The following is a 22,753-nucleotide window of genomic DNA, read 5'->3' on the forward strand; positions in this document are numbered from 1 at the left end:
AGACATAGATCCAATCTCAGAAACATTATCCCAGTGTAAGGTTTCAAGATAATCAAATTTTAGATGTGAGAGATAGACAACTGCTATCCCTCCACCAGCTTTACTCATCCTATTGATATATTGAATGGCATAACCTTCTGGTATCAAGTTATGAAACATTGAATGGGAAGTATCTGTGAACCATGTCTCGGTGATAAACAACACATACAGTCCATGAGAATCAATTAAGAGACACATTTCTGTTGCATGAGCAACAGCTGATCTAGTATTTAGCAGCCCTACTGATATTGACAATTGGACATTTAACCGTGTAAGTGCCAAGGACGAGACTTCAATAATAGCCTGGCACTTTTAAGGATGAAATGGTGCATTTACTTTCCAGTTTAGGCATTTCAATTCCCATCATTTGAATTTTAGAAAGTGCATGTAATGAGAAAGTCCCCATATAAGTATTCAACCCCCAAAAACATATCCCTTGAGTAGACAAGGTGACCCATAGTTCTCAAATTTGAAAGGGACAGAAACCAGGAATTCGAAGAATAACTAATTAAAGGGAAAGGTGCTTACCTATAGCGGAAAAAGATGAATAAATATAGCAGAAAGGTTGAGCAGCGTGCCCCGCCGACCTGGGCAAACAGGCTTCGCATCAGCGCTTCATGCTGCCGTGAGCCAGTTAGGGCCTACGTCGCATGGTCAGTGCATCAGTAGAGGGCGCACTGACTACAAGGCTAATGGGAATTGAAGTCGCAAAACCAGACGCTGTTCGCGGGTAAATAGGCACGCTTTTGCAGCGCAAAACAAGTCAGAAAACAGTTTTAAAATGTATTAAACAGGTGTAAACTAGTATTATGAAGTTTAAGTGATTTTAATTTCAGGAGATATTAAAAAGCCAATCGGCGAGTAAACAATTAAACTAGCAGCTAGGCAATGTCTAGAAACAAAATTACAAGCATTTGTTATCAGTTTCTGGCAATCAATTCAAAGAGAGGTAAAAATGTAGCTTCCATCAGCATACCCTGAAACAGGGTACAAAGCGCTGCGTCCTGACGTGAGCAAGTTATGGCCTACATCGCGTGGTCAGCGCGTCAGTAGAGGGCGCACTGACTACAAGGCTAATGGGAATTGAAGTCCCAAAGCCAGACGCCGTTCGCGGGTAAATAGGCACGCTTTTGCAGCGCAAAACAAGTCGGAAAACAGTTTAAAAAGTTTAAAAATGTATTAAACAGGTGTAAACTAGTATTATGAAGTTAAAGTGATTTTAATTTCAGGAGATATTAAAAAGCCAATCGGCGAGTAAACAATTAAACTAGCAGCTAGGCAATGTCTAGAAACAAAATTACAGGCATTTGTTATCAGTTTCTGGCAATCAATTCAAACAGAGGTAAGAATGTAGCTTCCATCAGCATACCCTGAAACAGGGTACAAAGCGCTGCGTCCTGACGTGAGCAAGTTATGGCCTACATCGCGTGGTCAGCGCGTCAGTAGAGGGCGCACTGACTACAAGGCTAATGGGAATTGAAGTCCCAAAGCCAGACGCCGTTCGCAGGTAAATAAGCACGCTTTTGCAGCGCAAAACAAGTCAGAAAACAGTTTAAAAATTTACAAAAATGTATTAAACAGGTGCAAACTAGTATTATGAAGTTAAAATGATTTTATTTCAGGAGTGTACTATGTGTTACACTCATGCTGCAGCTGCCCTCTCCTAGACCGCTTAACTAGCCTCCACACGTCCCATCTTCTCTAAACTATGTTTCTGTTGGGGAACTCTGCCCATAGGCCTAGCCATTAGCCATCAGCTCCCACCTCACAATGTACTCTATCTCCATACTATGCTTCATATTTCTCACGTTCATCACCACAACCCAACCTATTAGGTCCTCTGCGAACCTTAACACCCACCACATGCCCTCCCTCCCACTGAAATCATGGTACAGCATTGCATGCCCTGCCTACTCCTCTAGTAATAATGTTCTACCGCAATTGAGTTGCTACTCATCAGCATTAGTCATTTACTCTTTGTGTATTCCCAACATTGAGACCACCTACACTATGACTTGCATTACCCCATATCCAGCACTATGGCTGGAACACTTTGCAACTAAACCCACTCCCAACCACCCCTGCGCCCTCCATCTCAGGAACCTTAGACTAGGCTCTAGATTTCATCACAAAACTCAACGACCATGCCATCCCACACCAATAATTCATGCCAGGGCTATCCTACCACAAAACTTGATTCTCTAGGCGTCACTACTGTCATTCCTAATGTCGCCTTGAATCCTGACAATAATAGTACCATCCGTACCAAAAATACCTCAATTAAAGGAGCCCTCGTTAATGCAAGGTCTCTCGTAGCGCATGCGCTTGATATAGTTGTCTTCATTGTAACCCAAGACCTTGATTTCCTAGCCATCACGGAATCCTGATTACATGCAACCGGGCCTTCACTCTCCTGGGCTATCCCTAATGACTATTCAATCCTCAGATGCGACAGAGACTTAAACACTCCAAAGGAGGAGGTGTTGCCTTCATCTTCAAAAGCTCCCTGGAACTTACACTTGCTCCCAATCAGCAGATCCCTTCTGCTGAACTACTTTCAGTCAAATTGCCAATATCACCTAATCAAACTGCCACTAAGCATCTTATCTATAGGCCGCCAGGTCCCACCTCCACATTCACTGACGATATCACATCCCTCCTTCCATCAATTACCAAATCTAATTCTCAAATTATAATACTTGGGGACCTCAATCTTGGCCTCCAACACTCAAATGACCTCAAAGCTCTCGATCTTGCCAGCACACTTACCAACTTGGGATTCACTCATCACATCAGGGAACCCACACACATTAAAGGCAGAACTCTTGATTGGCTTGCTGCCCTGAACTGTAGTATCGACATTGTCTCCAACACATCCTGTATGTGGTCAGATCACCATAAGATAACCTTCAACATTAAATCCAACATCCAATGCCCCAAACAAAACATTGCATCTTCTATCAGTACCAGAAACAAGAAGGACATTACAAGAGAGAAACTCCTCCCTCTTATCCTTCCCATCCGCAATAATGCCTCTGTATCTTGTGCTGACCCCACAGTTTAGTAAATACGTTCAACCAAACTATCCTAAAAGCTCTAAATATTATAGCCCCAATGAAACTACGGAAATCTAAACCCTGTGCGCATCTCAATTCATGGTTTACTCCACACTTGAGCTAAAAGAAACGCTGACGCATGCTGGAAAAGCCTTCCCTCTGACGTCAAAAAAATCATCCTCATCACAGCCTCTGCTAATTACAAAGAGGCGATATTTTCAGCAAAAAAAGACACTTCCAATAAGCGTATCCTGCAGGCTGAACCTAACACTAAAGAACTATTCAAGATACTTACAGAACTTTAATCTCCTATTCCCCCCACGGACAACTGCAATAATGACTCCACATGGTGTACGAATATCCAGAAAGCACTACTTGACAAAATCTCTACTTTACAAACTAAAATCAATGACAAAAAATGCAGCTTACTCAAGGACTCGCTACCTACCACCGCCTCCACCAGCATAACACCCCTGATTGCACATTCCTTTAAACCTTTCAGCTTCTCACCTCTGTCTATCACGGAAGTGGAAAATATCATCAAAAAACGTAAACCTTCTAATTGCCAGGGCGACTCATGCCCAGCCCCTGTCATCAAGGAATCTGCCATGACCTAGCTCTTTTATAAATGCTTTGTTCAAATAAGGTATTGTCCCTGAAAACCTTAAGGATGCGTGGGTCATCCCACTTATTAAAATAAGTCCCCTGATCCAAGCAACCCGTCCAACTACAGTCCTATCACAACGTTGCCCTTTCTACTGAAAATTCTGGACTGTGCTGCCTATTTCCAAATTCAGGATTATCTAGACTCTAGTAAACTCCTTGGCCTTAGACAATCCAGATTCCGGCATGGGCACAGAACGGAAACCGCCCTCATCGACTTAAAAACACAAATGGATGACCTAAAAGACAACGGCAAGCTGACCCTTCTACTACTGCTTGACCTCTCGGCAGCTTTCGATTTGGTCAATCATCAAATTCTTTGCCAGCATCTCAAAATTGCTGCCCACTTTTCTGACGGAGCTACTTTCTGGATTAGATCCTTTCTGGCTAATAGAACCATGAGGGTTTTCTCCCCGCCTGCTTCTTCTGAACCATCACCAGTCTTGTGTGGGGTCCCGCAAGGGTCATGTGTCTTGCCCACATTGTATAATGTGTTCACAAAGCCTCTCTTTGATATTCTTGATTATCTGGGTGTCACCTGCACCAATTATGCAGATGACACTCAGGTATTCATCCCTATCACTGGTGACTATGCGACAGACTCTAAAGCCCTGAATGATGTCTATTTAGTCATTCAGGTCTGGATGGCGCAACATGGGCTTTGTCTCAATGATGAAAAGACAGAGCTACTCATCCTAGGCTCCCACTCCAGACTCAATAGGCTAGACCCGGCCTTCAAATCATTCATCATTGATGGTAATACTATCAAGGTATCAAATGACACGAAAACCTTAGGCATATACCTCGATTCCACCTTGTCTCTTACAAGACAAACCAATGCTGTGGTTTCTGCGTCAGCCTATACCTGTAAACTTATAACAGCATGCATACCATACCTCACCTCTGCTAACTGTATTATCCTTGCCAGAACTCTTATCTTATCCAACATTGCCTACTGTAATGCCCTGTACTTAGGGACGAGTCAAGGGAACCTCAACAAGTTACAGGAAACCCAGAATAATGCCATCAGGGCTGCCCTCAATATTCCTAAGAAACAACACATCTCCGACACCAGACGCAGCCTACAATGGCTGCCTGTTGCACAAAGAATATCCCTCAAAACCCTTGCACTCACACATAAGTGTCAGTCGAACCAAGCTCCTGAATACCTGGCCAACAGCTTTACACCACATACCTCCACTCGCCCTCTTAGAACAGCCTATGCCCACTTTCTGTCTATCCCAATATTCAAGCTGCAGAAAGCAGGTGGGTCCAGCTTCCCAGTCCTAGCTTCCAAATTATGGAACTCAATCTGAACTGCCTTTCCACTCCTTTAAGAGGAAAGCCAAAACATGGCTCTTTCATCAGGATATAGCTGCCACATGTCCACAATAACTAACACAATTCGTTGGCTTCTGCACGACTAGTCACTCGGAATGATTTGACCCACTCTCATTCTGTATCCTTTGTATAACTACTTGTATAATTCTTTGCAAACATTGTAAATGGTTTGTTTAACCCTGTGTAAATTTAGTATTGATAATGCACAATTCTATGTAAAAAAAGATGTATTGCTGTTTATTTTATGCTCCTCCACCCTGCACTGTCTTGTACATTACTTCAACTTTATGTTCTTATGTAAGACCCTATTGTTTTCATTTACTTGTAAACTGTTACTGTAAGAAATGCGCCCAGATTCCTTTGGGCCAGGTGCGCAATACAAATAAATAACCAAAACTAAACTAAACAGCCATGGAAGGAGGGATTTGCAAAAACATTGCTGATTCAAGCTGCACCTACGTGCCTCCTAATGGAAACAATGGCTACCTCACTAATATAATAAGGGCCCTACACACCCTCTGCACTCACATGCAAACAGAAGCAGGCATTCAGAAAAGTGACTGGTTCGACAAACTTTTTTCCTGGGCACCATCCTGGATGGGGGCGATTGTGATGCTGCTGGTACCAGTAATAGTGTTTTTGTTGGTGATCTTCTACATTTGCCATATGAAACTTCAGTGCTGTGCTAAAGCAATGCCTAGCAGTGCAATGATGATGGTTTCAATTGGGGGTACAAGGGCACCGCGTGGTACAAGAGACAGTGCAGTGCAAACAGATGACACTGACAAACCATGCATGGTAGTAGTAGAGCAGCGCCTTCACCCTCCAGGCACCATCACCTCTCCCCCACCTGATCCCGAGAACTATATAGAGCACTGGGTTGATCTAGCAGGGGATGAGGGATGTATATATATATACCACATGCACTCCGGAGCAGTATGCGCAGGCAGGAAGAAGTTTAGAGCAAGGAACGTTCCCCGCCATATTTAGAAGCTGAAATGTTGGAGAGGGAGAGGATGGCTCGGGTGGACAGGGAATTGCTGACCAGGCAGTTCTCTAGTATGGCATTAAACAAAGGGGGGAATATTGGGAAGCGGGGGTAAATGTCCCAGGCCCCCAAGAGGTTTCAAATGCGGCAAAGGCCCAAGACTGTGTTGTAGATGCTTGGGGATCACATAAGGGGAAACAAGGTGTCGGTAGGAGTTGTATTTGGGAATGGTATATAGCGAGAATAGATGTAGATTGCACTAGACACAATAACATACATATTTAAATCGAGGCCTAGTGCTGTGCTGCAGCCAGGACAGTAGGCCTGGGCACAGAACACAAAGATACATGTGTGAATGTGGGAATGGGTTGGAGCTGGGGTGGGAGTGGGACAGGCCAGGCTCACACAGATCTATAAACCTCTCATTGTCTCATATCATTAGCACTTGTAACCCAGAAAGGATGCATCCTGCAAGGCCATGAGGGGGCTGAGAGCTCCAGACAAACAGTTATCCCACGAGAAGGGGGGTCCGAGCCTCTGACCCAGTCCAGCCCAAATTCTGAGTTATAGTGACCGGAACCCTAGCATTCCAGAGGACCAGCAAGCCCAAGACCTCAGACCATAAAACTGTTTGAACACCCATTTGTTATAAAGATCACAGTAAAATATCCAAGGACCCTGTGATTTGTGCAAGGTGCCAGGGATGGAAAGTAACACATTTAAAACCAACAGTGGGAAGACTTGGAATGGCGCAGACGTGTCTGGGATTGAGTTGGGGTTTGCTAAGATAAATTGACCTCGAATGTAGCCTCTGCTAGGCAGTTGATAGGGTATGCTAAGAGTTGCATACTTAATTGGCGATTATCGAGCCCCGGCACCTAATGCCAAAGCGAGAAAAGCCCCACATGGGAGATGGACAGTAGGAGCTAGGACCAATGACCGGCCATCCCATAAGGAGAAGGCCGCCTATGTATAGGGTCACACCAACCAGCTACGTGAATTTGCACCCTGTGTGATGCACGCCAGTTGTTAGGCTTTTCGCCCTTATAAGCTGCCATCCATGTTGGCTTTGTTAGAGCACTCTGTGCAGAAGAGTTCTTTGCGATCGCGTACTTGACCTTTTATGAGAATAAAACTTGTTCTCCTTGGGTTTTTTCCCCTGGTGGGTTGTGTTTATTCTGGTCTGAGCATTGAGGGGCTTCTCTACAAGGGTAAAATTAGGAACATGGGTAATAAAGGACATGTTCCTAAGTATTATGCTTTTTGTTAAAACTACAGAAATTGCCAAACAGCCGTGCAACATTGTGCGGACCTGGCTGTTTTATTAAATTCCCCTTGATTAGCTGAAGCAGAATATATATAAATTATGGTATGGCAGTTATTAATAAATCACAACACAAAAAGGCTGACTGGGCTCTACGGTGAAGAGATGGAGACCATCCCTGAGAGTGGAGTGACCATACCCCTGCCCTACCTTCCAAAGGGTCCTGACACGCAGCTGGCTTTGCTGAACTTTAAACAGAGGTTTTCTATGTAAGTAGAACTGAACCCTTTGCAACCAAAACGGTGGGTAGGGGGATTCTGCTGGCCTCAAATCCTTTCCCTTTATAGCGGGGGGAGTGAGACTGAGTTGATCCTTAGCATATTTATCTAAAATAATGTATTTAATTCCCCTTGGCAGAACACCACAGGGTGATTTTTGTTAAAATTCGAAATTAACAAAGCGCTGAAAACTATAGAATGTAATTTAATGGTGTAATCCTATGGATCCGGCTTTCCCACCACAGGCCTTTAAGTGGAGGAGAGTCTGATATCTGAAATTTCCAAATCATTCAAATTTGTTGATCCTACTCCCCCAACAAAGACCAAACTGGGGGGGGCGGTGGGCTGAAATAAAACTGCTAAATCGCCCTGTGTTTATTTTAAAGCAAAAGTGTGGGTAAAATAATAATTGCCATATGCATTTGCACACATTTGTAAAAACTAAACTGCTAGCCTTTTAAGCATGCAGGAAAATAGAAATTGCACAGCTTTGCATACGTAATTGTTTTTGTTTAATGATCAGTTCAATTATTTCTTGAAGTGAAATTTGTAGAAAGTAAAGAACTGTGATTTGTGGTTTTTTTTAGCCCAACTGTGTGATTTATGTATGTTGAGAGAAGTTTGTGTGGTGCCACAGATAAAGTGGTGTTTGACATTTTAGTGTGACTTTCTTAACATCTAATTCAAATAAACATACATATATTTCCTGTACACCAGCCTGGTTCTTGGCTCATTCGTACCTCAGGGGGAGAGAGCCAAGGGGCATGATATGATAATGAGATAGGGCTGAATAAAAAGAATTGTGTGACACTTCGATTGGGGAGGGAAGGATCTCCCTGTGTTACAATATATGTACCGAACAAGCAAATATTGTCTATATTCTTAGCAAGAAAACTATACCAAAAAGCAGGCCTCTTTCTCAGGTACACCATCAGCAAGAAAAGGAACCGCAGGTGTCAGGGTAAGCAGGTATTCCATGCAAGAAAGTGCTTATTCTTCGCTATTATGCAACTTTCTGGAAGATCAGCAACCCCACAATCAGTTTCTTCCACTGCCTTGTCGCACTACTTTCTAATTTTGTGGCAATCAAGTATTAAAAGCTGTAGGACTGTTTGTGTATGGGGATATGCAATAACCTAACCCGCAGCCTCGTCTTGCACTACCCCACAGCATGCCTGTATGTTAGACATACGGCTTTGCCACGTCCAAGCCACCTTCAAACTTCCTTAACTCTCTCCCTGCATTTTCCACTCATTCCAGGATATCTATGCTGTTGCAGATATTCTTAGTTTAGTCTTAAAAAATGCACAGTTCCCTCCTCCCTGTCCCTTCCCCCACACCTTCAATATCCATAATTACAGCAATGAAAAAGCAAAGACTCTGGACAGACAAAGTTGAGTAACCCACAAGTGCCGCAACCTGCGATGTTACAGGTCAAAATACAATGTCACGGTCAGTCCTTACACAAAGGCAGCTTAGTTGATTGTGAGTCTCCTGTATGGCATGAGGTTGACCGATTTCTATAAAATTCATAAACTCACAATCACTCTTCATCTTTAAACCAATTCATAAAAGTACAGAGTGAGAAACAACACTGGATTGATCCAAGGAGATGCTTTTCCTCGGGAGACACTTCTGCTACAGACACTGGAAGATCTCATATGAGCCTTTCCTTGTTCAGTGTATTAGGTAATTTCCTCTCCAGGGGGATATTGCTTGCTGATAAGTCGTTTCTATCACTACCCTTGCAATAAGTGGAGCGGGACTACACCTGCTTTTATATTATTAAAAATACACTTGTCAAAACACTAGATCGTCACTAAACACCCTTAACCCCTAAGTGCTAAGGACGAGTATGCATGTCCTTTTTACATAGATCTGCATAAAGCTTAGCAGTAAATAATAGCACTAGAATTGCTCACTTGACAAATACACAAAGCATTCTGAAAATCCCCTCATCCTTGGTAAACGAAAGCATAGTTTGGGAAAAATAAACCAGGCCTATTCGAAGCACAATGCAATTGGATATCTCGCTGTGCTACATAACTAAGCATTTTTTAAATGATCCATGTCCATCTCTATTCACTGTCATGCTGGAGGGTGTCCAGTGATAATAATGAATACAATTACAGAGAATGCTACAACAAAAACAAAAACAGAGAAAAAAAACATCGACATTTTTTAAAATAGATTTGGGGGTGGGGTAAGAGGTAAAACGGGTGGGGTTGGGGTTAGTTTGAGGACAGAGAAACAGCGGGTTTGGGGGGCACCCCCCTAATAAAGAAATTCAATATTTTTTCACAGTTATTGTTTTCGCTGAAAAAGCATTCTGTTATGCATTCTCTGTAATCACACAGAACCTGCTGGCGCGGTGCTTCACTCACCTCCTCATTCCTCCTGTAGTGTGGACTTGAAGACTGGAACTCTGGTTAAACGTCGCGGCTTTAAGACTGAGATCTTCTGAAACGCAAGCCTTTTTCAGAGGCAGCTGAGGTGATCTTGATGGATCTGAAATAATTGGGAATATGATGTGTTAACATTTATTAACAAATGAAGTTAAGTGTTGTTGTTTCTAACATACGTGTACGTGGCCTCTGTAGTATACTTGCATCATATTAATGACAATGCGATACGGAATATAGATTCCTGACTTTACCACTAGGAAATTCCTACCCGGAATACTCGAGGTGCCAAGCACAAGCCAGGGGCACCAAACAGCAAATGTGGCCAGAATAATAATAATAATAATAATTTTGCATTTATATAGCGCTACGAACCCTCGGGTATCTGAGCATTGCTTATTATTACCCACGGAGTGTGGTGCTCATTTATCGACCTCGGAAGGATGAAAGGCTGAGTTTGGCCCTGCCGGGATACGAATCTGCATTGGCAAGCTCTGCACGGATGTCAAAGCGAGTGCTCCACTCGCTGTGCCACTTGACCGGCTTGGGAGTACAAACCAACGTTCGACATCCAGGAGCTCTGGCAACAATCCTATTTGGCAGCTTTAAACTGGGACCACAGTTTCAATGTTGCTGGATTTCACACATACCCTTCCCATGAAGCATTGGGAGCCCAACAACATGGCCACAAATTGCTCACAGAGGTTCCAGATAGCTTACAGAAGATTGCAAGCACACCTTTCCGGAATCTACATGGAGCTACTGTTGGAGGCCCGATTATGACCAATTGTCTCTCTTGACTCTTGATCTCAGTCTGCTCGGAGTCTGAGAATGTCCCAAAGCATTGGACATGCAGCCCATACGGTGGACACTCCTCTGTGGTCTGTCACCCACATCACATGGGCATGCAGGTTCTGAGCAAGGTCTACACAGCCCATACAGTGGACACTCCTCTGTGTGCAGTCACCCACATCACATGGGACATGCAGGTTCTGAGCAAGGTCTACACAGCCCATAATGTGGACACTCCTCTTTGTGCAGTCACCCACAGGTTCTGAACAGCCCATACAGTGGACACTCCTCTGTGTGCATTCACCCACATCACATGGGACATGCAGGTTCTGAGCAAGGTCTACACAGCCCATACTGTTGACACTCCTCTTTGTGCAGTCACCCACATCACATGGGGCATGCAGGTTCTGAGCAAGGTCTACACAGCCCATACTGTGGACACTCCTCTGTGTGCAGTCACCCACATCACATGGGGCATGCAGGTTCTGAGCAAGGTCTACACAGCCCATACTGTGGAAACTCGTCTGTGTGCAGACACCCACATCACATGGGGCATGCAGGTATCACATGGGGCATGCAGGTTCTGAGCAAGGTCTACACAGCCCATACTGTGGACACTCCTCTGTGTGCAGTCACCCACATCACATGGCGCATGCAGGTTCTGAGCAAGGTCTACACAGCCCATACGGTGGACACTCCTCTTTGTGCAGTCACCCACATCACATGGGGCATGCAGGTTCTACACAGCCCATACGGTGGACACTCCTCTTTGTGCAGTCACCCACATCACAGTCACCCACATCACATGGGACATGCAGGTTCTGAGCAAGGTCTACACAGCCCATACTGTGGGCACTCCACTGTGTGCAGTCACCCACATCACATGGGGCATGCAGGTTCTGAGCAATGTCTACACAGCCCATATGGTGGACACTCCTCTTTGTGCAGTCACCCACATCACATGGGGCATGCAGGTTCTACACAGCCCATACGGTGGACACTCCTCTTTGTGCAGTCACCCACATCACAGTCACCCACATCACATGGGACATGCAGGTTCTGAGCAAGGTCCACATCACATGGGACATGCAGGTTCTGAGCAAGGTCTACACAGCCCATACTGTGTGGGTTCTGAGCCAGGTCTACACAGCCCATACTGTGGGCACTCCACTGTGTGTAGTCACCCACATCACATGGGGCATGCAGGTTCTGAGCAAGGTCTGCACAGCCCATACTGTGGACACTCGTCTGTGTGCAGTCACCCACATCACATGGGACATGCAGGTTCTGAGCAAGGTCTACACAGCCCATACTGTGGACACTCGTCTGTGTGCAGACACCCACATCACATGGGACATGCAGGTTCTGAGCAAGGTCTACACAGCCCATACTGTGGACACTCGTCTGTGTGCAGACACCCACATCACATGGGGCATGCAGATTCTGAGAAAGGTCTACACAGCCCATACTGTGGACACTTCTCTGTGTGCAGTCACCCACATCACAAGGCACATGCAGGTTCTGAGCAAGGTCTACACAGCCCATACACTGGACACTCTTCTGTGGTCTGTCAACCACATCACATAGTTCTGAGCAAGGTCTACACAGCCCATACTGTGGACACTCCTCTGTGTGCAGTCACCCACATCACATGGGACATGCAGGTTCTGAGCAAGGTCTACACAGCCCATACGGTGGACACTCCTCTGTGTGCAGTCACCCACATCACATGGGACATGCAGGTTCTGAGCAAGGTCTACACAGCCCATACGGTGGACACTCCTCTGTGTGCAGTCACCCACATCACGTGATACAGGTCTTGCTTTAAGAAAGCACTGCAGAGGTAATTCCAGTTCCTGAGGTGAAACCCATCAGTGTTCACCCAACGTTAGCATTTGGGTAGGAACGAGGACTCAGGACTGGGAATTGCAGGCTCCACACATTTAAGCATGGCTTCATCCAAAACACTTTAGTAACCATTACTTCTACCATGGACTTTCTTTGTCCCTTTGCACCTCCTCCAACGACCACGCCCAAACGTTCCACGTCTAATCCTGCGTATGATATGATGCGATTGGTTATTTATAACGCGCTTAATACCCAGAGGTTTCTAAGGGCGGACCCGGGGATGGAACCTTTGTTTATCTGTGTTGTCTTGCTTCCATGGCGAGCACGTTGCCCCTGAGCTATCCTCCTGAGATTTATTAGCAATGGTCCTCCAGTGCGCACTTTGCGGATTTCTGCATTTGCATGGGTACAGTTATTAGGTGACCCTTGCCAGTCGGTTGGAGTATGTCCCGAGATTAGGCGCGCCCTCCGAATCATTCATGGGTCGCTGTACCTAAAAGTAATGCATTTACACGGGTTGCTCATTCGCACCGTGGCCCTGCCAAGCCGCCACGGCTGCTAGGCCAATTATGCAGTGAGAGTTAGACCAGGACTCTGGCGCCGTCCCTGCACTGGGCATGCACATCCGTCAGAGCATTCGATTCTGGATGCCACAGACTCCCTGGGCTAGATGAAAGGCATTTTACTTGCGGCGCATGCGCTTACATTATACATGCAATTAAAAGTGTAATCAGAAGCCTTCGGTCCATTAATGCAATAAATAAATAAACAAATGCATATACGGAAAGTCAAGGAAGCAATTACAAATGCGACCATGACAGCGGCAGGACCTGCCAGTGTGCACAGCTATATTTAATTTAGGCATCAGGACTCCTCAACCCGACAGCGTCATACTTTTCCACGCCCCCACATACTTTCTCATATGCCAACAGAGGGCCATGGTGCAAGCTGCGTGCCTGCAGAGCGGACAGGGTGGCACATGACGCTAGAAGACTGGTGGACTGCAGCCAATGGCATTTCTTACAGCTGAGCGCAGCTGCTGAGGTGTAACGCATCTCCATGAGAACAGGGCAATGAAACCCGTGGCTGGATTCGGTAACAATCTGTTGAATGTAGTACCAGGCTACCAGCCCAGCAATGCCCAAGTAGTAACTGTGCGATCCATACTGAAGCCCTGGCAAGCCCTAAAGCACCAGAGGAAGGCCACACAAAGGGGCTATTGTAGATCAAGACCAGGAGGGGGAGATAACGGAGCCTCTGCAATGAGCGGGGGAGGTGGGGCGCAACCTGGCCAGGACAAAAAAAAACAGAGGGTGAAGGAGAGACAGATAAAGAATGAAAATGAATTGGTGTCGCGCGGAGACAAGAAAACAAAGAAAAACAAGCATTGGCAATGACAACAGTTGCGCTGTTGTGAGGGCATTGGAAAGGCACTTGGCCAGGCACTACCCTACTCGTATAAACTGGTCACTGATGATACCAGTTGCAAAATGCTGCGAGTACCTGGGCACCTAATAGCAGTGCTTGGCAAATGCCTAATACTTATACACAAACCAAAACTGTTGGCTTTGCAAATGCTTGTTTTAGCAGTACTTCAGTGAAGGATAGGGATAGTGCTTACAAATCGAGTGGCTGAAGGTAGACATGGTTGACATTGTTATTACACAACTAGCGTGTTTATAGCTTCAATAAAGTAATTCACTCTCAGAGGATTGGTTTGAAAAAACACTGGCAGGCGGGTGCAAATTTTGGTGGTAAGGCTTGATTAATGCGAGCACAAAGAGTTCAAATGAGGAGGTTTTTTGGCCAGGAACTGGGTGGGAATGACAATAGGGATTAGCATGGCCAGGGCCGGCCTTAGAGCCAGCAGTGCCCTGGGCGAATTGGCACCCATCCTCCACTCCCTGCGCGCCCCTGGTCAACAGGGGGAGAGGTAGGGTGACCAGACGTCCCGGTTTTCCAGGGACAGTCCGGGGGAAATCACACTCCGTCCCGGGGTCCCGGAAGTTTTTTTTATTTTAGAAACCCCATTCGGGGTTTGCATGGTTGGGCGACTATGGTAATTAAAATAGTAATTATATTTTGGCAACAGGTTTAGAATGTTGGAGCTGGAGCACTGGCTCGAACCGCCAACATTTCAGGTACAAGTCACAACACTTACTGACTGTGCCACAGAGACTGGCTTGGAAATTAGTGTACAGCAAACCATGTAATATCAATTAGAGCAAACGCCTGTTTTGAATTAACATGTCAAGATTCACAGACAAAACTGCATAAATGAGATCATATACATTTTATAGAAAGGAGAAGTGCTGGAAATATGACTGGCTGGTGGTTGTGGATGCGTGTTGGGGGAGGGGCGATAATTGTTGGGCTGCGATGGGGTAGTCCCTCTTATGTTGTTGGTCGTCCATGTTTTTCGTTTTGGAAATCTGGTCACCCTAGGGAGAGGGGGCAAAGGAGGGGTTTGGGGTAGGGTCAGGAGCAACACATTTGTTTTGTCCTTCCCTGCTCCGGCGCCTCGCAGGGGGTTAATCATTGGAATAGGACGCTCATAACGCATCAGCGTCGTATTCCAATGAAAACCTCCTCACTCCTGCGTCGAAGCGGAGAGGTAATCATCATGTGAATTTGTTATTAAATGCGCCCAGCCATTGCAGGCAGATTTAATAACATAAGGGCGCCTGCTGCGCCTTCTCCCCCGAGCTGGCGTGGCCATGGGCAGTGAATGGGTGGGCAAATAACCAAACACCTAGAAGCTGCGTGTCCCTCCTTACATGCCCGTTCTTCCCATCTGTACTCAACTGCAATGGTGATGCCTATTAGGTGGCGCAGAAGTGCCACCTAACAGCCCAAAATAAAAGAGGGGAAAAAAAGAGTAGATGGCTAGTGTGGTAGAAAGAGAGGGCGGGACACCTCATCCCTAGAAGTGTACAGGAAGGAAGACAAAACGGCAGAGTGGCAGGAAAGCAAGGACAATGACTGCAAAAGAAGGATCCACAGACGAATGACCGCCACCTAACCCAACCGATATGAAGAGAAGCTCTTTCTGGGATTCGAAAGACCATGCACACTAATTCCACAGTGGTTCCTAAATTGATCAGGATTTGATTTTTGAATTTGTAATGCACATATCACAGGGAGAACCTGGCAGCGAACTGCATCGAGACGCTTCTGGATTAATATAGTGCTAGCAACGTAGACTACGCCAAATAGGTTAGAAAACTATGAAAACAAATACATTTTGAGATGTTTACGAAAGATAGAGAGTTTATTTGACGTAGGTGTATTGGCAGAGAGTTCCATGCTCAAGGACCTGCAACAGAAAACCGTCTGTCACCCCAAGTGGTAGTTCTAGAAGAGTACTAGACTACCAGCAGACCTTTAGCCATCAAGCGCAGTGCATGAGAGAGTCGGTGGTTTACAAATTTGCCTGTTAGATAGGCATGGGTAAGACCATGAGTGCATTTAAATACGAGGCACTTCAATTTAAACTGTATTCGCTCCTGACCTGGGGGCCAATGAAGTCCCCTCCGGAACCCTGATATTGATATTTTACCAGGCAATGAGAAGATCAACCGCACTGCGGAATTCTGTGTAACCTGAAGCTGCTGAAGTTGGTATTTAGCTAACCCAACTAACAGGGCATTACAATAATCCAGCTTGGTGTTTGTAAGGGATATTACTACAATAGGACAGTTCCTCTCAAACCACTACTCCCGCTCATTTCTGAGAAGTTTCATCTGATAGTAACATGCTTTAATTATCTGGTTTATCTGTAAATTACAACTCATATTGGACTGCCTGCTAACACCAAGAGGTTTTACTGTGAGTGTAGTCAACAGCCAGTCCAAACAGGGTTGAACATGGTATGGAGTACAACTCATTGCTCAATTTCTTTTAAGGACCAAAGTCCTTCATCCAGATTTGAATGTTCTTGGCACATTTTTATATGCGCTCACCTGCCTCCACTGGCTGTGTTAGTCATACATATATTTGCTTTTCGTCCACCTATGAGTGGTAACAAAGATTGATTTGAGCAAATATATTAAGTAGTGGACGTATGTATAAATTAAACAGTATTGGAGACATGGATGAACCCTGAGGGACTCCACAACTGAAAGGCGGGGTTCGGACAGGTATGGGCCTGCCTTGACATGTTGCACACGAGGAGACAGATAAGATATAAAACATTGACTGGTTAAGTGAGACATCTGTGCCAAAGATAAAAGTCTGGTTTGGAGTATACTGAAATCCACTGTGTCGAAGGCTGCAGGTCACCCCAGACAGCAAGTAGTGCGGTCCTAGTCCCGTGGCCTGCTCTAAGTGCAGATTGACAAAGATGGGAATAGTTTCTTACCTGTAACTCCATTTCTCCAGCATTGGTATCTTTCATGGATTCACATGCTTAGAATATTCCCCGTCGTCAGGCTGGGAATCCTCGGTAAGTTATATAGACATTTTCCATAGGAAAAAATTCAGACACTTTTGTGTCCTATCCACGTCGTTCTGGGCCGCGCACGCCGGCGCCACTAGGAAGTAGGGGTATATATAGCTCTGCCCCCGCGGCTCCCTCAGATTTCAGCCGCCAAAGCAGTAAGCGGGGATCTCTGGTTTGCATGCTCAGGGGAGGCCGGCGAGCGCATGTGAATCCATGAAAGATACCAATGCTGGAGAAATGGAGTTACAGGTAAGAAACTATTCCCTTCTCCAGCATTGGATCTTTCATGGATTCACATGCTTAGAATAGATTGTATAGCAGTATCCCCCAACATTGGAGGTGTGTATACAAACCAACATCACAACAAGCACAGTGCTCACTTACTATGGCAACCCATTACATTATAGCACGTTAACTGTAAAAGACACGACACTTTAAAGCATAGTTGCCGAAGGATGCAACCCACTTGAGGCTTACCTTATTGGAACAGATGACGTAGTACTGCCCGCCCCATCTGTGTATCTTCAGCATGTTGCTGTGCGAGACAGTAATGCCGGGTAAAAGTGTGTGGAACTGACCAGGAGGCCGACTGGTAGATGTCCCCCAGCGGAATTCCGGAGCACAAAGCCGTCGACGACGATGTAGATCTCGTCGAATGGGCCCTTGGTCGCTTTTCTAGCGGCTTTCCGGCCTTGTAATGACAATAAGAAATGGCCGAAGACACCCATCTGGATAGTCCTTGTTTTGAAATCGCTTTACCCCTAGCCGCAGGGCCATAAGCTACGAAGAGTTGTCTCGTGTCTCTGAAGCTTTGAGTGCGATGGAGGTAAAATTTCAAAGCTCTTTTCACGTCCAATCTATGGAGAGTCTTCTCTGCAACTGAAGATGGTGTTGGAAAGAATGTAGGCAACACTATAGCAGCGTGTTTATGGAACACGGAAGGCACTTTAGGTATGAAATGCGGGTTAGTGGCCAGCACTACTTTATTACTGAAAAACCTCAAATACGGAGGGTCAATCACTAGAGCTTGTATTTTCGACAGGCGACGAGCAGAAGTAATGGCCACCATGAAAGGCAATTTCCTAGACAAGAATTTTAATGATGTCGATGACATTGGTTCAAAGGGGGGGTTCATCAGGGCTGCCAGGACCAAGTTCAGACTCCAGATCGGAGGAAACTTCTTCTTGGGAGGAAAGGTTCTAAACAACCCTTTGAGGAAGTGTTTAACTAGGCGGTCACTGAACAGTGGCATGGAATGTCTCTTCCGAGTAAATCTCGAGATGGCAGCTTGATGTACCTTTATGGATTAAACAGATAACCCGTTCTTTGCCAGGAGCAGCAAGTATGGTAGGAGTTGTTCCGGTGTGATCGCCCGCGGGACCAGACCTGGTTGACCTGCGCACCATATGCAGTACCTTTTCCATTTGTATGTGTATGAAGCGTTCGTGGAAGGTGCCCTTGCGGCTTGCAAAATACGACGGCAATCCGCTGGAATCGCTAATGCGCCAAACTCGGCGAAATCAGGAGCCAGGCCGTCAGACTGAGGCTGTCCGGGTCGTGATGCCAAACGGTCCCTTTCTCCTGAGACAGAAGGTTGGGGGATCTTCTGGAACCTCATTGGTTCTGCCGCTGAGAGGTGAAGTAGATCGGAGAACCACACTTGTCTGGCCCAATACGGGGCTACCAGGATCACCCGACAAGGATATCTGTGGATCCATTGCAGAGTCCAACGGATGAGAGGGAATGGGGGAAGGCATACAGAAACTTGCCTGTCCACGGGAAGGAGAACGTGTCCCCCAGAGAGTCGAGTTGTGGCCACCTGCTCGCGTACTGGGAGCATTTCTTGTTGTCTCTTGTCGCAAAGAGATTGAGGGCCGGATGACCCCATTCCGCGAAGATCCGGTTCAGTTGCTGATGGTTCAGTTCCCATTCGTGTAGACAATTCATCTCTCTGCTGAGAGCGTCTGCTTGCACATTTTTTACTCCTGGTATGTGGAACGCCAACAGATGTATGTCGTGTTGAAGGGCCCAATGCCAGATCTCCTGGGCTTCCGTCGACAGGCTCCTGGAGCGAGTTCCACCCTGCTTCCGTAGATAAAACATGGTTGTCGTGTTGTCTGTCATTATTCTCACCACTGAGCCCTTTATCTGTGGCAGAAAGGATTTCAGGGCCCAACGCACCGCCCTCAACTCTAGCAGGTTGATGTGGAGGGAGGACTCTTCCAATGACCAACGGCCCTGAACCTGTAAGGAGTCCAGATGAGCTCCCCACCGAGTTAGAGAAGCATCCGTAACCACTGTCTTCTGGAACGCAGGCTCCAGTAAGGGCATTCCCATCGTTAGGTGTATGGATATTCTCCACCATTGAAGCGCCTGCACGAGCTGGCCGTTGATGGTCAACTTGTCTGACCAGCGTCCTCGAGCCTGTGTCCATCGATCCGCCAAGAATTCTTGAAGAGGCCTCGTGAAGAGGCGACAGTTGTTTATCAAGGGTATGCAGGACGACATGGTCCCCAGCAGGGACATGTACCTTCGTATCGACACTTTGGTGTCGATCTCCCATTCCGATGCCTTTTGTTGCAGTTTGTGAATCCTTTCGAAGGATGGCTTCACCAGTCCCGACTGTGTGTGGAACTCGGCTCCCAAAAAGACCAAGGTCCTTGAAGGCTTTAACGAGGACTTGTCGAAGTTCACTGCGAAGCCCAAATGTTGCAGGAGGGCCAGGGTGGCATCTAGGCTTTCTTGTGCCCTTTCTGGAGACAGTCCCCTCACTAGCCAATCGTCTAAATAAGGGTACACATGGTGACCTTCCTTTCTGAGCCAGGCTGCTATAGGAGCCAGACATTTGGTGAACATCCTGGGGGACGATTTTAGGCCGAACGGGTGGACCTTGAACTGATAGTGGGTTCGTCCGACGACGAACTGCAGAAATCTTTTGTGCCGTCGACGCATCGGGATATGGAAGTATGCGTCCTGAAGGTCTAGTGACGACAAATAATCTCCGGGCTGTATCGATCGGATCACCTCCTGAAGCGTCAGCATCTTGAATTTTAAATTCTTGAGTAGTTTGTTGAGCGCTCGTAGATCCAGAATGGGACGCCATTTTCCATTTGGTTTCTTGACGACAAAGTACCGGGAGTACACTCCCTGTCCTTTTTCTGCCACCGGGACCAGTTCTATTGCCCCTTTCTGCAGCATAAGCGCCACCTCCTGTAGCAGTACTTGAAGGTGGGGCTGGGCCGAGAACACCGGTGGAATGTGTGGTGGCTTGCCCTTGAACTGTAGAGAGTGGCCCAGATGAATCGTGTCTAAAACCCATCGGTCTGTTTTTATGCGCTCCCACTCGTCGAAGTGACGAGACACTCGACTCCCCAGGACGCCCTGAAGCATGTCATTGTTGGTTCTTGGTTTGTTTATCTTTCGTCGACGAAGAGTAGGCACTCCGTCTGGAGGTTTGGTAATCTCTTCCTCTACGTGAGGATTGGGCCGCACGCCTGTAGCCTTGGGACGAGTAGGAGGGTCTGCTGAAACCTCGGTCTCTAGATGACCCAAACCGGGAGTTACCAGAGGCCCCTCTGAAGGGGCGAAAGGAACGAAAATTCCTCCCACTCTGCAGGGCTCCGAGTGACCGTGCCGTGTCAGTATCCTCTTTCATGCCCTTCAAGGCTTCATCAACTTTTTCACCAAACAGTTGTTCCCCTTCACATGGCATATCCAAGACTTTATATTGCACTTGAGCCAGGCTTGTCTACGTAGAACTACGCCATTATTGATTTGCTTAAAACCGGACTCGGCTAGGTCGACAGCAATATTTATAGCATGGTTGGAGGCCTCCTCTCCTTCCCGCACTAGCAACATTGCAGACTTTCTATGTTCCTCGGGCAAATGCTCCAAGATAGGAGCCAGGCGGTGCCACATTTCCCTGTCATATCTAGACATAATCGCCAAGGAGTTGGCTGCTTTTACCGTAGTCGCGCCGACGGACAGCACCTTCTTGCCGAAAGCGTCCTGTCTCCTGGCCTCATTGTCTGGAGGGGTCGTGCATTTATGTTGAGACCTGGCCTTTCTCGCCGCCGATACCACCGACTCCGGCGAAGGTTGAGGCGTCAGGCACTTGGGAGTCGATTCCGGAGCCTTGAACAACTTCTCCAAACGACCTTTCACTGCCAGTTCAGAGAACGGGTGCCGCATGGTCTTCAGGCCCTCTTGCCAAGCATGATCCCAAATCGGGATGGCGAATATGGATTTCCTTCTCTTGCCCATATTATCAAAACGAAAACAATCCTTTTTCTCCTCTTCAGGAACTAGGCCAAACTCCGAACACGCCTTACTCATCATGGCATGGAATGCACCCACGTCGTCAGGAGGCGATGGATGTGCCGGACTTCTCAGAGCTTCCATCTCCGCTTCAGAGTCCCAAGTTGGGTCCCTTGAGGGGGATAGTGAGATGTCTGAACCTGATCCCTCACGGTCAGAGTCCTATAGTTCTCCTTCTTCTTGCAGGGTAGGACAATCTTCCGGTGCGTGGGAAGGATCCTGGTCGCCGAGCGAGGAGCCGGGCCCGGCTCGTCGACGACTGGCGTAGACTGTATCCGTGTCGTGGCCCCAGGCTGGGGTATTTGTGTGTCCAAATGCTGTAACAGTTTCTGTAGCATATTTAGCACCTCCAAGGACAGAACCGCCTGGGGGTTCAGTAATGACGAGGTAGTAGGGATGGAACCCACCCCCAAGAGCGACATCGCGCTGGTCGGCTGCAGACCCAGATCAATTGGGCGCGTGACCGTGCCGCGTTCGTCGTCAGCCGACGAGATGGAGAAAGTCGCCTCTGGTTGAAGCAGGGCCTCCGGTGGGACGGGATCGAAGACCTCCGGTTGCATCCCATCGACGGGACCACTGTCGACGATATGTTTCCTCCCGCCGCAGTTTGACATGTGGGAGGAGCCGCCGATGACGCAGACGTCGAGCGGGTCGTCGGCAAAGCCAGTGGCGCAGGGCCTTGAGGTGCTCCCGCCGCTTTTGGGGCCGACTTGCTGCCCGTGGCCTCTCGACTCAAGGTAGACTTATGACGGTCTCCTGAGGAGGATTTAGATGGTTCTTTTCTCTCCTTTTTAGATGAGGAAGAAGACGACGTCTTGTGTGAAGAGGAGGAGGCCTTCGAATGTTTCTCTGAATGTTTTTCCGAGGGTCGTTTTTCGGCCGACTCCGAGGTTTGTTTTTCGGCAGCACGTGCCTTCTTCGTCGGGGGTTCCGACTTACTTTTTGAGGCCGTGGAGCCCACCTCCGATGCCGGGTACGCACCCGCTCCGTCGTTGAGCCAATCAACCAGGTGTCTTTTTCGATCTTTGAGGGTTTATTGGGAGAAACCCTGACAGATCTCACAAGTGTACGCCGTGTGGTGAGGATGAAGGCAGTAAATGCAGAAGTAGAAAGAACAACCTAACAAAATAGCAGATACGCGAGGTAATCCCACCACTTTGGAAGACGGTTGAAATCTGAGGGAGCCGCGGTGGCAGAGCTATATATACCCCTACGTCCTAGTGGCGCCGGCGTGCGCGGCCCAGAACGACGTGGATAGGACACAAAAGTGTCTACATTTTTTCCTATGGAAAATGTCTATATAACTTACCGAGGATTCCCAGCC

General features: G+C 47.0%; 1 protein-coding gene across 2 annotated transcripts in view; it reads right to left on the bottom strand.

Annotated features, from left to right (window-relative positions):
• LIMCH1 (LIM and calponin homology domains 1) overlaps positions 1–22,753 on the bottom strand; it is a 1,245,196-nt gene that overhangs the window by 55,589 nt on the left and 1,166,854 nt on the right. For both annotated transcript variants that reach the window (XM_069631748.1, XM_069631749.1), the window contains one exon: positions 10,014–10,137. In XM_069631748.1, coding sequence (XP_069487849.1) covers positions 10,014–10,137 — 124 coding nt within the window. The remainder of the gene's footprint in view (positions 1–10,013; positions 10,138–22,753) is intronic.

The sequence above is a fragment of the Ambystoma mexicanum genome, chromosome 6q (assembly GCF_040938575.1).
Source record: "Ambystoma mexicanum isolate Mex_15411 chromosome 6q, UKY_AmexF1_1, whole genome shotgun sequence".
In the NCBI taxonomy this organism is placed as follows: domain Eukaryota; kingdom Metazoa; phylum Chordata; class Amphibia; order Caudata; family Ambystomatidae; genus Ambystoma; species Ambystoma mexicanum.